The following is a 12,549-nucleotide window of genomic DNA, read 5'->3' as shown; positions in this document are numbered from 1 at the left end:
CTCTTCCTCTCCTAACTTACAGTTTTGGAGTGATTGACTGGCACCAAAAGGTGTTGGACAGGAAAACAAGAAGGATGCTTCATGCTCATTAAATGATTTATAAAAATCAGTGCATAAAAAGATTATATATGCCCTATACTGAAGGAGGTATGGGCCTCCTCAAAATTGATTACATGTATAGATCTGTAATCATGGGACCGCATACGTATTTGCTGACCTCATGAGATCCAAATGTAGTGAAAGTTGTGAAGCATGAGGAGAATAAGTCCGAGATGAATTCTCTGCTTCATTTAGCAGAAGCATAATGGTGTCAACCGGAATGGAAATCAAACCGGAAGTAGATAAAAATAAGCAGCAACTGAATGTGCCAAAAACAAAAGAAAGAATATAAAGTGAAGGATCAGATGAGAAGAAAAAAATGTGGGAAATGCATAAACATAATTGCAAGTATAGAAAACTCAGAACAACCTCATGTTGATTAAGATCAAATGCAGGAATGGTTAAGGAGAGTTGAATTTAAATCAAAAGACGAAAGGTTAATATCATCGGCCCAAGATAGTGGACTGCATACACATTGGTTTACAAAGTCCACTGAACATGTGGGAGACACAGACAAATGTAGGTTGTGTAAAACAGAATTGGAAACAGTTGCACATCTTGTTGCTGGTTGTGATATATTAATAGCAGAAAGACTGTTTACTGAAAGACTTAATAATGTGGCAAGATTCTTGCACTGAGGATTGTGCAAACATGATATTGAAGTAGCTGAAAACCACTGGAAATATGAGCCACAAAGCATTATAGAAAATTAAAAAGTTTACATCACTTGGGATCACACATTATCAACAGTTCATAAAAGAGCCGCAAGAAAAACTGATAGCCCATGAAAAAAGACAAAAGTAACATTTATCATTGAAATTGCTACACCCAGTGACTATAGTAACTTATGTACAGAGACACACAAATTCATAAAACACCAGGATTTGCAGGTAGAAACAAGGGCAATGTGGAAGAAGGATACCTAGACAGTGCGAATACTAGTAGGAGCAATGGGTCTTATAAAAAAGAATGTACATTCATACTTAGATATGTTACCAATAAATGTAACTCTGTACGAATTACAGAAGGAGTCTGGGCGCATTGCAGGTGCTGTAATGAGCACTTCTGGCTAACATCAAAGACTGAAACTATACCAATTTCACAAACTTTAATCATAATTTGACTTAGGAATGGGGTCCATCCCCATCATGGCATTAGAAACCCAAAAGACTCAGAGAAATTAAAAAGTGATTACCAGGCTACTGGCTCAAGAGCCCTTTCAAGCCTAGCCATTATTACTCAAATCTAGAGGAATGCTTAGGTTTGTGCTTATGCTTTTCAGTTTTTTTTTTCAAACTGCCCTGGTCCATAAGAGACATGGGAACCACCTCAGGAATTAATATATGATTCCACATCCATTGTTCTAAACTGGGTATAAAGAGGGACAGGGAAGGGTTCAGCTTTATCTGAATAGGGAGCCTGTTCCATAGAAGGGGTAATACCTGAGACACATATCTGTCTGTCCAGCATGTTTTGTTCATATCACAGACCAGGTTTAGATCCTTAGATTGGGTGTTCCTTGTGCAGTTTGTCTTGCAAATATGTAACAGTGTGTACCATCAGAGCTGGATTTGAGAGTGCCTTTTTGGCTAGGCATAGATCATCCCTTAATACTTGGTAGGAGACAAAGTAAAGTGATAGGACTTTTAGTCAATCCACATAAGACATGTTGTTTACAACTTGTATTTTTTTTTTTTTTTTGTAAGGAACCATTTGAAGCTGCTCTAGCTGTTGCAAGTGCCCGGTAAAGTACATAATGATAGGTGCATTTTACTTGATTATTGCTCTGATGAGGGCTGAGTACAGTGGGACTATAACTTCCTTGGATCTGGATGCTATGTCTTTACTTATAAGCTCTGCCAAACAGAAGAAGTTCCATACCACTGTGGGCACATGGTGGACAAAGTTCAGGCTACAATCTATCTGTTTACCTAGATCTCTCACATCTGAGTCCTCTCTTAGGGGTGTACTATTAATGTTGTAATTTTCAGGATTTTTGGCTTCCCAAAGGCTATGATTATGCCATTTGTTGCATTTAGTTTTAGGCCATGGCTCTGCCACCAATCATTTGTCTGAGCCAGACCCTTCTGAAGGATATCTATATCACTGGGGGATTGGGTCTCTATTATATGCTTGAATAGACTTTTCTTTGAACATATAATCATTGACACCTAAAGAGTGAATGCTCTAAAGCATGAATGGCCACGTCCGCAAATTTTTTCCTCAGGAAAAATTCAGTTGGCCTTTATCAGAAATTGCCCTTTTCCCCAAAGAAGAGCCATATTGGAGTTGGTATATTTAGTTAGGGGGGGTGGGGGGCAAAGCCCCCATTTGATTAGGGTTTTGAAGTTTGTGTTTTTTGGGTATGGCCCCGTGAATTTTTTCCTAAGGAAAAAATTTGCGAATGTGGCCATTTGTGCTTTAGAGCATTGGCTCTTTAGGTGTTGATGATTATATGTTAGAAGAAAAGTCTATCTGAGCATATAATATAGATGCGGGGTATTCAGAGATTGCCCACAACTTGTAGTCATCAGCAAACTTGGTTAGCCAAAAGCTTTTTACATTAGTCTTGCTTTCAGCGAATTATATTTTGAACAGGAGAGGTCCCAGCACTGAGACATGTGGTACACCCCTAGTAACTGCCCTCTTGCTGGATCTGGATTCTCTCACTCTAGCAACACCTGCAACAGCTGGAAAGTCCACAAAAGTACCTAACAAAGAGGATCCTAGGCCTTAAACACATGCCCTACATGGACAGACTCAAAAAACTCCAGCTTTTCTCTGTCTCATATCATCTATTAAGAGGCGATCTCTGCTTGACATACAAAGCCATGTCTGACCCAGCCCTGTAAGAAATGTTACACCTAATGAAATCCCAGTCCCTCTGCACCACATGCACCATGGACCTCACCTTCATTACCGCAATCAACAGAACATGCTGAAGGGACAGGTTCATAACCCAGAGACTGCCAATGCTCTGGAATAGACTTCCCATACATGTCAAGCAGAGCACCTCACTGGCCCTTTTCAAGAGAAATCTTGATGAGTGGATGGGAAATAGAAAGTTCACCCCTAGGATCACTCCAGTGGCTCTACTTGATAGAGACACTGGGAACTAATGTCAGGGGGCATGATGCCAGGGCACTTCTATGGGCTAGGCTTGTAAAGGCTCCAGGGCCATTGGCCTAGTACACACCTATGAACCTAGGATGTATTCTATCTGTAAGCCATTTGGTTTTCCATATGGTGACATAGGGATTTATGCCCACTTTTGTGAGATATCTATAACATGCAAGTGGGAATTGTGTCAAATGCCTTAGCCAGATCAAGGTAGGCAGTATGCACTGTTTTACCTTCATCTATGGCCCTAATAACTTTTGCAAAGATGTCCACAACAAAGCTGAACTGGGTTGGGTCCAATATTTGCAGGTTTTCTATGTCATTATTTATCAGGTGCATGATTATTCTTTCCATAGCCTTGCATATAAGACTAGTCAAACTTGGTCTATAATTTCCTGGGTCTGTTGATGGTCCACCTTTATGCAAAGGGATGACTGTTGCTGTCCTCCACTCCACAGGGGCAAAGCCAGTCTGGAGGCAGTGGTTAAATATAGATCCTAGTGGGCTTGATAAACCTTGCTTCAAGCTATTTAAGTGGCATCCTGAAATATTTTCAGGATCCATTAAAAACACCTTTTTAGATTTAGAGAGTGCAGTGATGACCTGTTCTTTTGTGATAACTGGTAGATGAATGGTAGACAGTATTTCTTGATGAGTAACTGAAGGAGATAGGGAGGTAAAATCTGAGCTGAATTTATCACCAGCAAATTTGCTATATCTTCTGGCTGGGTATAGGTGATGTTGTCTACAACTAATTCTGCACACTGTTGAGTGCTGGCCTTAGGATTATGGCCATAACTGAAAGATGTCTTATGGCTATCCTTAGCTTGGGAGGATATTTTTGCCTCAAAATTTCCTTTTGAAGAATTTACTTGTCCTCTGATTAGCTTGTTTAGACTAATGAGGGAGTTTTTGCTCTGTTGTACACATTCTCTATTCTACACAGGAATTTCCTTCTTTTGTTGCACAACCTATTTATATCATGGGTTCTCCAGGGTGACTTGCTTTTGCAGTTTCTCTTAGGGTTCTTTCAGTCTGGTACTCTCTGGGTACTGTCTTTTCTCCTAGGCTTATTTTGCTCTGGTACTGTTGTTTATATGGTCATACAGGGCTGTTGTGTACACCTCTGCATACACTTCTGTGTTTTCTGGGTTTGGCGGAGCCTGGAAATTAGCTATACTGTCACTTAATAGGAGGTAGTTTGCCTTAGAAAAGTTCTTAAAAGTTTTGTGGTTAAATGGGGATTCTAGTTTTATCTTTATTTCAACGGAGACTGTTTTGTCACCTGATCTAACCAGTGAGGACATTACACTTGGTGGGGGGTGCAATGCTTTCCTATATTTGTGGGTACCAGATCTAGGATATTTGCACCCCTGGTAGGAGTGCAGACAAGCTGCTCCAGGGTAGTTGCATTGACAAAGTCAAGAAATCTTTGAACCTGCATGCTAGTGGCTGTATATGCTTTTCAGTTAATAGACGGGCTGTTGGAATCACCCATGAGTATGATATTTGGCTAAATGGTAAGTGAGTCTAGTAAATTTGGATATGAGGTACATTTTTTTCTGGTTTATGGTGGGGGACCTGTAGCTAGCAAAGGTATGGTAAGGTATTTTCCTGTGATTAGTTGGACATGGAGTAGCTCAAGCATGTTATATTGTTTCACCATCTGTGATGTGTGCTTATCCTTTATGCAGATAGATACACCTACACTTTTTGTCTTTTCCTGTGTATTTGGAGGTTGGAATGTGTGAAAGGCATTACAGCGTTGAATTGTCAGGGTGCTTTCCTTGGCTTTGGATCATGTCTCATTAACTGCACAGATGTCAGCATTCTCCAAGGTGAGGAGTGCTTCCAGGGAATGTAGTTTCTTCTTGAGACTCCTAGCACTGAGCAGTAATACTTTTAGCCAATCATGAGTAGATTTTGCTATGTTGGAATGTTTTCCTGTTTGGCTGTGCCTAAAAATGGCACTATATGGGTGGATAATGTTTTTGCCAATATCCAAATGCCTAGTGGCAACAGGTGAAGGCCATCCCTGGCAAAGCAGTATGGACAGTTAGTCATTTTCTCCCAGAATGACAAATAGTTGACCCCTTTGGAATGACACTAGCAGCTAAGACAGTTATTAAAGTCAATTATTTTCTGCTGGTATTCTGCCATCATCTTTGGAAACAGTAGGAGGCTGCTCAATGCTAGGTTCATACTAGCCTGTGACACATATTTTGAGAGCTCAATAATGACTCTCTTCATAATATCCAGGGAGGTAGGCCTCTTTTTACTTGCACCCACATGGACTGTGACTGAGTTATACTGGTACTTGGGGTTTAGAGACCTGCATGCTTGAATAATCTGTTGGATCCTGGCTAAAGACAGGCAACTAAGTGTAACCTCTTCCTTATCCAGCCTGGTGAGAGGGACATAAGTGTTTCTAGCAATGGAGTCTCCTATGACCAATATATTGGGTTATGTGGTGTTATGCCTTAAAGGCTTGGTACTTGAGACACCATGAAATGTAGTTTTATGTGTTGTGGTGGGAGTTGCCCTGTTTGTGTGCATGTGGAGTTTCTGAGGACTGCATCTGGGAGGCCTTTAAGGTTTAGGTAAGTTACACGTGAGCACCTTTGCACATGTGGGTCTATGTGTCTGGTCCTTAGTAGGTGTGGTGGGTGTTGTGTGCATGTGTTACTGACAACCTGTTTGGAGTTTGTTGTGTCCATCTGTATGTAAGAGCCTTGCATCCAGAAACACAATAACTATGTCTCTCACATACTGAATTTGTCTGTTTCACAATTAAGTGGTTGTCAGTGAACATGAGACAATTGCTACTTTGCCTCAGGATGCCCATGTCCACCAAACTAGATGCAGAGATAGCAAGAAAGTGCCTACTCATGGTTGCAGGTCCTTAGTATGTGCTTTACAAGGTAATAGAATGGGGATGTTTGCAGCAGGATGAGGGATGGTGCTTAGTGTAATCTATAGCTAACCTATGGGGTGCCACTGCAAACCAGTTTTTATTTGAACAGTGATAGTTCTTAGTGAAATTATAATATAATCTAAAGCTAACTAAATGCAGCAATGCTGCTAATTGAGCACATAGTTGCTCCTTGAGTAGTGTGGGACTCTGGAAAATTTCAAAGGTGTTTTTTATAGGGAAAAATACAACATCTATTGATTGTGTATATACAGAGCACCGCTAACTGCCACTGCATGAAGCACAGCATTGTGCAAATGTGAGGCTTATATACAAGCAGAAAAAAGTAAGTTTTAAACTAGGTATGCCCGCAGACCAATCAGGTAAGCACACAGGTTTTCCACCAGGAATTCACATTTCAGATAGGTGAAATCAGCCCCCTACTGCCACAAGAGTACATACTTTGACCCCTGTTTGAAAATCTGTCTGGTGAAAACCTTTTGTATCCTTTCTAATTTGCACATCTGAGTGTGGTTATAAATGCAGGCTGCAACACAGTTTTTGGTGTTAGGTCTAAATGCAACTTTGCACAAAGGCAATGGTACACTTTTATCCCTACTGGAAATATAACACAGTATTTCACTTATAACTAAGAAGCATTTTGTAAAGACCATAAAACAGTATTATCAAATTAGGACTGCCAATAATTACCCCATGTCTCTCATGCTGTCAACTTCCACATGCATAGTGCTGTTTAGTGCATATGGGTAACAAAGATTATTACCATCAAAGTATAATATTTTTGATTTAGTAGCATAAAAGTCCATGTTTGTTTACATGGACCAAACATTAAGCACTTCCATATGATCCTTCAACTTAGCTTGGTGTCATATGTTAATTAGTGTATATCTCTCTATGATAGCATCTACAAATGTATTAGTCCGATTTCGTCTGTGAATTGAAATGTTAGACATAAAGATTGAACATAACTAATCCCTGAGGAACCCTCACTTTGACAAGTTTAGCTGCTGATATAACTTCACCAGTTCTAAACTTTGATATTATTCCCTGCAAGTAAGAGTGACTATCTACATTAGGGAAGGGATTTAGGTATCTTACAATTCTGTTTCTGACTGATGGAAGGGAACATCAGGAGAATGAATGGTGAATGGATATAGAGGTAGCATTACTTCAAGTATGGAACTATACTGTGATGTAAATGTGACAACTAAATCATAGGACAGTACTTGTCTGTCCATTTTCCCCATCTATACTTATAGTAGACTCAGAAACATAGCTGGTTCAACCAGTGTCCTGGACCGGTACTATGAACCCCCCCCCCCCCCTTCAGCTCAAATAAAGAACCAAAAAAAAAAAAAGAAAAAGTACTTCATCATAATAAGCCAATAGAAAAATGGACTTTTCTTCTACTGGGACACTAACCGGGTAGCCAAATGTATGACATGCCCCACCCCCTTCCTGTCAGCCATTCAAATGCCATTATATGCCCTGCTCCCAACCTTCAACATATTTTATTAAAAACAATTCTTCTTGCTACAAATGTAGCAAAGAGTTGCTACAGATTATACCCTGCCAGCTCAGAGCACTACAGTGTTCATGTTTTAGTTAAAAAAATATGTTTAAATTGTGGCAAACTGTTGCTACAGATGTAGCAAGCATTTGCTTCAGTTTATACCCTGCCTGCATGGAGCACTTCGGTGTTCATGTTTTATTTAAAAAGAATCTCTTTTTATTAAACTGTAGCAAACTGCTTACTACAAATGTAGAAAACAGTTGCTACAGTTTGGACCATACAGTACTCAGATGTAAGTGCAAATACATTACCAGCTTTAAAAAGTGCTCAGGATGACCTGAACAGGCCAGCTCAAAACTTTGCTCTTGGGGCAGCTGCCCCTCTCACCCCACCCTAGTTATGTTATTAGGTAGATATTTTTTAGATATTGACCAAAACTATAATATCATGGACACATTCAATAGAAGAGATATCCCTTTTCATGGAAATTGACCTCATTCTCAGTTGTCAAAAAACACACAAAACATCCCATAGTAGATACATGACAGACTTGACCAAGAAAGTAGATTATTAAAGACCTTTGTGGCATTTACATAGAAGAGCTACAATGCTAAGTTTTATTTATTTACCCATTCATTCATTCATTCATTCATTCATTCATTCATTCATTCAGTCATCCACTCATTTATTTTAAGGGAAATCTTCACATCTTCCAAAATTATTTGATAATTAGTGAGTTGTTTGGGGGAAGGGGAAGTCTACCTTTTTCAGCTTGTTACTACTGCACCCCTTCCCAGGAAAGCTGGTTTAGAAAATTGATGGATGTATGGATGGATAGATGGATGGATGGATGGATGGATGGATGGATGGATGGAAGGACTAAGGGATGGGATCTAAAACAAAACATTATCTAACTTTATCACGACTGAAAACATCAAAACTGAAAAAGTTAAAACAGAAGGGCATTTATATCGTTTTGCCTTGTAAAATCACAGAACTCAATATTCACAATATTGTTTGGACACTGCTCTTCTAGAAATTAGGCACTGTTTCTATTGAGCCACAATTTCTAAGTACACTACATCCAATGTCACACCAACTCAGAGAAGAGAGAGAAGTACGAAAATGAAATAAATTGACCTTTTCCCATCACTCAGCCTCAAGAGTGAGAATCCAACAGCAGCCCACTACAATATTAATTTTAAAAGACTTTTCTTAAACATATGTCATATTCAAGTGCTTATAAATCATTATGCAACCAAACAGTATTTTTAGCAGATATTTACTAAATGCCTGTTTAGTACATTTAGCTGCATGTTTTCTGTCCTAGGTCTTAAATTTTCATTATACAATTGCAAGCATAGACCAACTGTCCAATGATTTCTGTCACTATTTCTTTGCAGGACACCCAGACTATCATGTTTTGTGCATTCTGATTTGTACCTAGAATGTTTATACTTAGGTTATAAAATTCTTATTTTGCTATTCATTATGCTACTGATGTGAGCATCATACAGAGCTTAGTATGGTATACAATGCATATGCCTTTCTCATAGCTTATAGTACTGAAACCTATGAAATTCTGTTTGTGAAGTGCATGGATATCCACACTATGCATTGCACAGTGTTTGTACTACCGTTGTCAATCAGTGCAAAGGCCATCTAAGTATTCAGCTGCCTATTTCTGTATTTAGTACCAAACAAATATGCACACTCCGTAACATTTATTTAAATGGGACATTGCAGTTGATAAAGTCTCAATGTATTGTGTATGTGTGTTTTATCTTGTAATATATGTCAAACCTAATGAAAAAAATAATAAGTAAATTATCAAAATAAATTTTAATTGTGTATATCAGGTAATACGACAATGAAAATACTTATTTTTCAAAATTTATGACAGTTTGGCAAATTCCAGCCTTAGCATGCAACAGATTTACAGGAACAATCAATTGTGAACTTGCAGACATAGGTGTTGATGATATTTAGTAGAAATTATGTGGCAAAAGTTTAATGTCTACTTACATCTCCAAAAGCATCAGACAATGAAAATAACATACTTGCCTTTAACCCTGAGTGTGACACCTCCTTTATCTGTCCATCTGTTTTCATTGGTATAAAACCTAAAACAGTATCGACGTTCATCACTGATTGTGATACTTCTTATACCTAAAGTGCAGCTTCCATTCTTGATATTGGCAGCAAGAGAAAATCTTTCAGTATAATTTATAGTAATATGCAGAGGTGGCTCATCAGTAAGGCATGATTCGTGTTCTTTTCCTTTATGAATAAACCAAACAGATCTGTTATATGTCTGTTCAGGTGGAAACTGAAACAAGCAGTTCAGCTGGGTATCCTGACCCTTCAAGGCAGAAACACTTCTTGTCATATTCACACACCAAACATCCTTTGAATCTGAAAAGGAAAATGAAAAGAGTGTTTACAGTCTGATACTGGAAACACAGCGAATGACAGTTCAGACAGTTGTAAGGGGTAAATAAAATACAATTGTTTTACAGCAATCAAAGTCCAAAATACATCCAGTGAACCAAACAATGCAGACAGAATTAGGCTTGCAAAGCTTCTCAAACCAACAACTTGTAATAGATGGTAGCACTTTCACAGTGGTAGCACACTGCTTCTTCAGACATAAAAACATACATAAAATCTAACATATATATATATATATATATATATATATATATATATATATATATATATATAGCAATCCAATACAAACGCTTCACCAATCAAAATTAAAAGCAAAAAAACATTCCAGCCAATCATAAGATAAACTAAAAAAAAACCCTAGTAACATTGTAACAAATGTAATTAATACTAATTAATATCTTTCATTTAAAACCTGTCTACCAATACTCCATTGATTATATATACATTAATATTATTCAAGTCACTCAAAAAGAACCCTGTTTTTAAGAATGGGCTTCAAAGAAACCCTGTCATTTAACCCTTTACCTACATCTGCTCTCAAATTAACCATCCACCTAGTTTCAGATGTTTCTGTAACATTTTCTAAATCTCCCCCTCGTTCATACTTCCTGATTACCTCAGTAACCAGAAACCTAAAATAATGTGTGCTACCATACACAGAGACATGTTTTGCTGGGGCATTCATAGTGATGTCTCACTTAATATTCTGTACGTTCTCTGATTCTATCCTTAAACCTTCTGTTTGTTTTCCCTACGTAAAAAGTGGAATATGTACAGCATATAGCCAAGTAGACCACATTCAAAGAATTACAATCAGACAGTTTTTAAATGATCTTTATAATTTTACTTTTGAATGGGAAGGATAGGAAGAAATGTTTTCATTAGTTATATTAGATGTACGGTCATTATTTATGGTCATACCTAATACTGAAGGCACAGAGATGTTTAGGAAATATCTAATGAAAGATATTTTATGACTGTAAATACATTGTGCTGTTGTGTTTACTGATGAAGATCATTCTAGAGAACAACATGATGTTATTTAACCATGAGGTATATTTACAAAACGATGGTCTGGCCATGGACACTTCAAGTGTAAACAGTTATGCTAATTTAGTCATGGCCAAATGGGAGGTAGACAATATACTGGTAACATCAAGATAGAAACAAGTAGTTTTTATAGACACTTTGTTGATGAACTTTGTCTTATATGGAGAGGAACAGAGGCTGATTTAATGCTATTTTTTCATCAGATTAACACCAGCTCACCTTTCCTTAGATTTGAAATAAATAAATCTTATAATGAGACTATTTGGATATCCAGATTTTCATGAAGTCAGATAATAGCATTAGACTATATAGGAAGGAATGCTATAGGAATATGTTACTACACAGGTCGAGCATGCACCCTAACCATATTTTTAAGAATGTAATGAGAGGGCAAGGTATGAAAGTTTCAAGAATGAATGTAGAGGATGATGACTTTGTTAATGAGTTAGACATCCTCATAACTAGATTTAAAGAGAGGGGATACAATGATATGACTACCATGAGTATACTAAATGAAATAAATAGTCTGAGGTCAACTTTAGCCAAACCATATTTCTCTAACAGTAATAATACATCTAAGGTGGGAAGGGGCTCTAATGGGCAAGTAGTATATGTCCCTACTTATTATTCTAGTAATGTTAATCTGATAGCAGGTGTAATTAAGAAGCACTGCTGTATTTTGTTCAATGATCCAGACATAAAGAATATAGTAGGTGAAAAGCCCAATTTTATATTTAAAAATAGGAAGTCCCTCAAATGGTTATTATGCTATCTGAAGGATAAGACTGCTGTTGCACCCCTGGATCTTATGCATGACACCTTCCCTGTACTAAGTGTAAATATTGTAGATACACTGATACTTCAGAGAGATTTTTATACCCAGATAGTGAAAGGTTGTTTATATTCAAAGTTCGAGCTGATTGTAATTCTTGGAATATGGTCTACTTGGCTATATACTGTGCATGTTTCACTTTTTATGGAGGGAAAACTAACAGAAGGTTTAAGGATAGAATCAGATAACATGTGCACAATATTAAGAGAAACATCACTATAAATGCCCTATTGAAACATGTCTCTGTGTATGGCAGCACACATTATTTTAGGATTCTGGTTATTGAGGTAATTGGGAAAAATGAATGAGGGGTGATTTAGAAAATGTTACAGAAACATCTGAAACTAGGTGGATAGTCAGGTTGAGAGCGGATATAGGTAACAGGTTAAATGATAGGGTGTCTTCGAAACCCATTCTTGAAAACAGGGTTCTTTTTAAGTGACTTGAAACTCTAAACTTATCTTATGATTGGCTGGAATGTTTGTTTGCTTTTAATTTTGATTGGTGAAGCATTTATATTGGATTGCTATATATAGGTTAGATTTTATGTGT

At 37.7% G+C, this 12,549-nt stretch overlaps 1 protein-coding gene across 1 annotated transcript in view; it reads right to left on the bottom strand.

Moving 5' to 3' along the window:
* Positions 1-10,074, bottom strand: part of LOC122799996 — a gene marked incomplete in the record, with an annotated part of 1,384,541 nt that extends 1,374,467 nt beyond the window's left edge. The window contains 1 exon segment of the mRNA XM_044069449.1: positions 9,729-10,074. Within this exon segment, the coding sequence (XP_043925384.1) occupies positions 9,729-10,053 (325 nt within the window).
* Between the last annotated feature and the right edge of the window lie 2,475 nt (positions 10,075-12,549).

This window comes from Protopterus annectens, chromosome 4.part0 (genome assembly GCF_019279795.1).
Source record: "Protopterus annectens isolate FY-2018-M chromosome 4.part0, PAN1.0, whole genome shotgun sequence".
NCBI lineage: Eukaryota > Metazoa > Chordata > Ceratodontiformes > Protopteridae > Protopterus > Protopterus annectens.
Note: the sequence above shows the minus strand (reverse complement) of the source record. Positions and strands in the feature narration are given on the sequence as shown.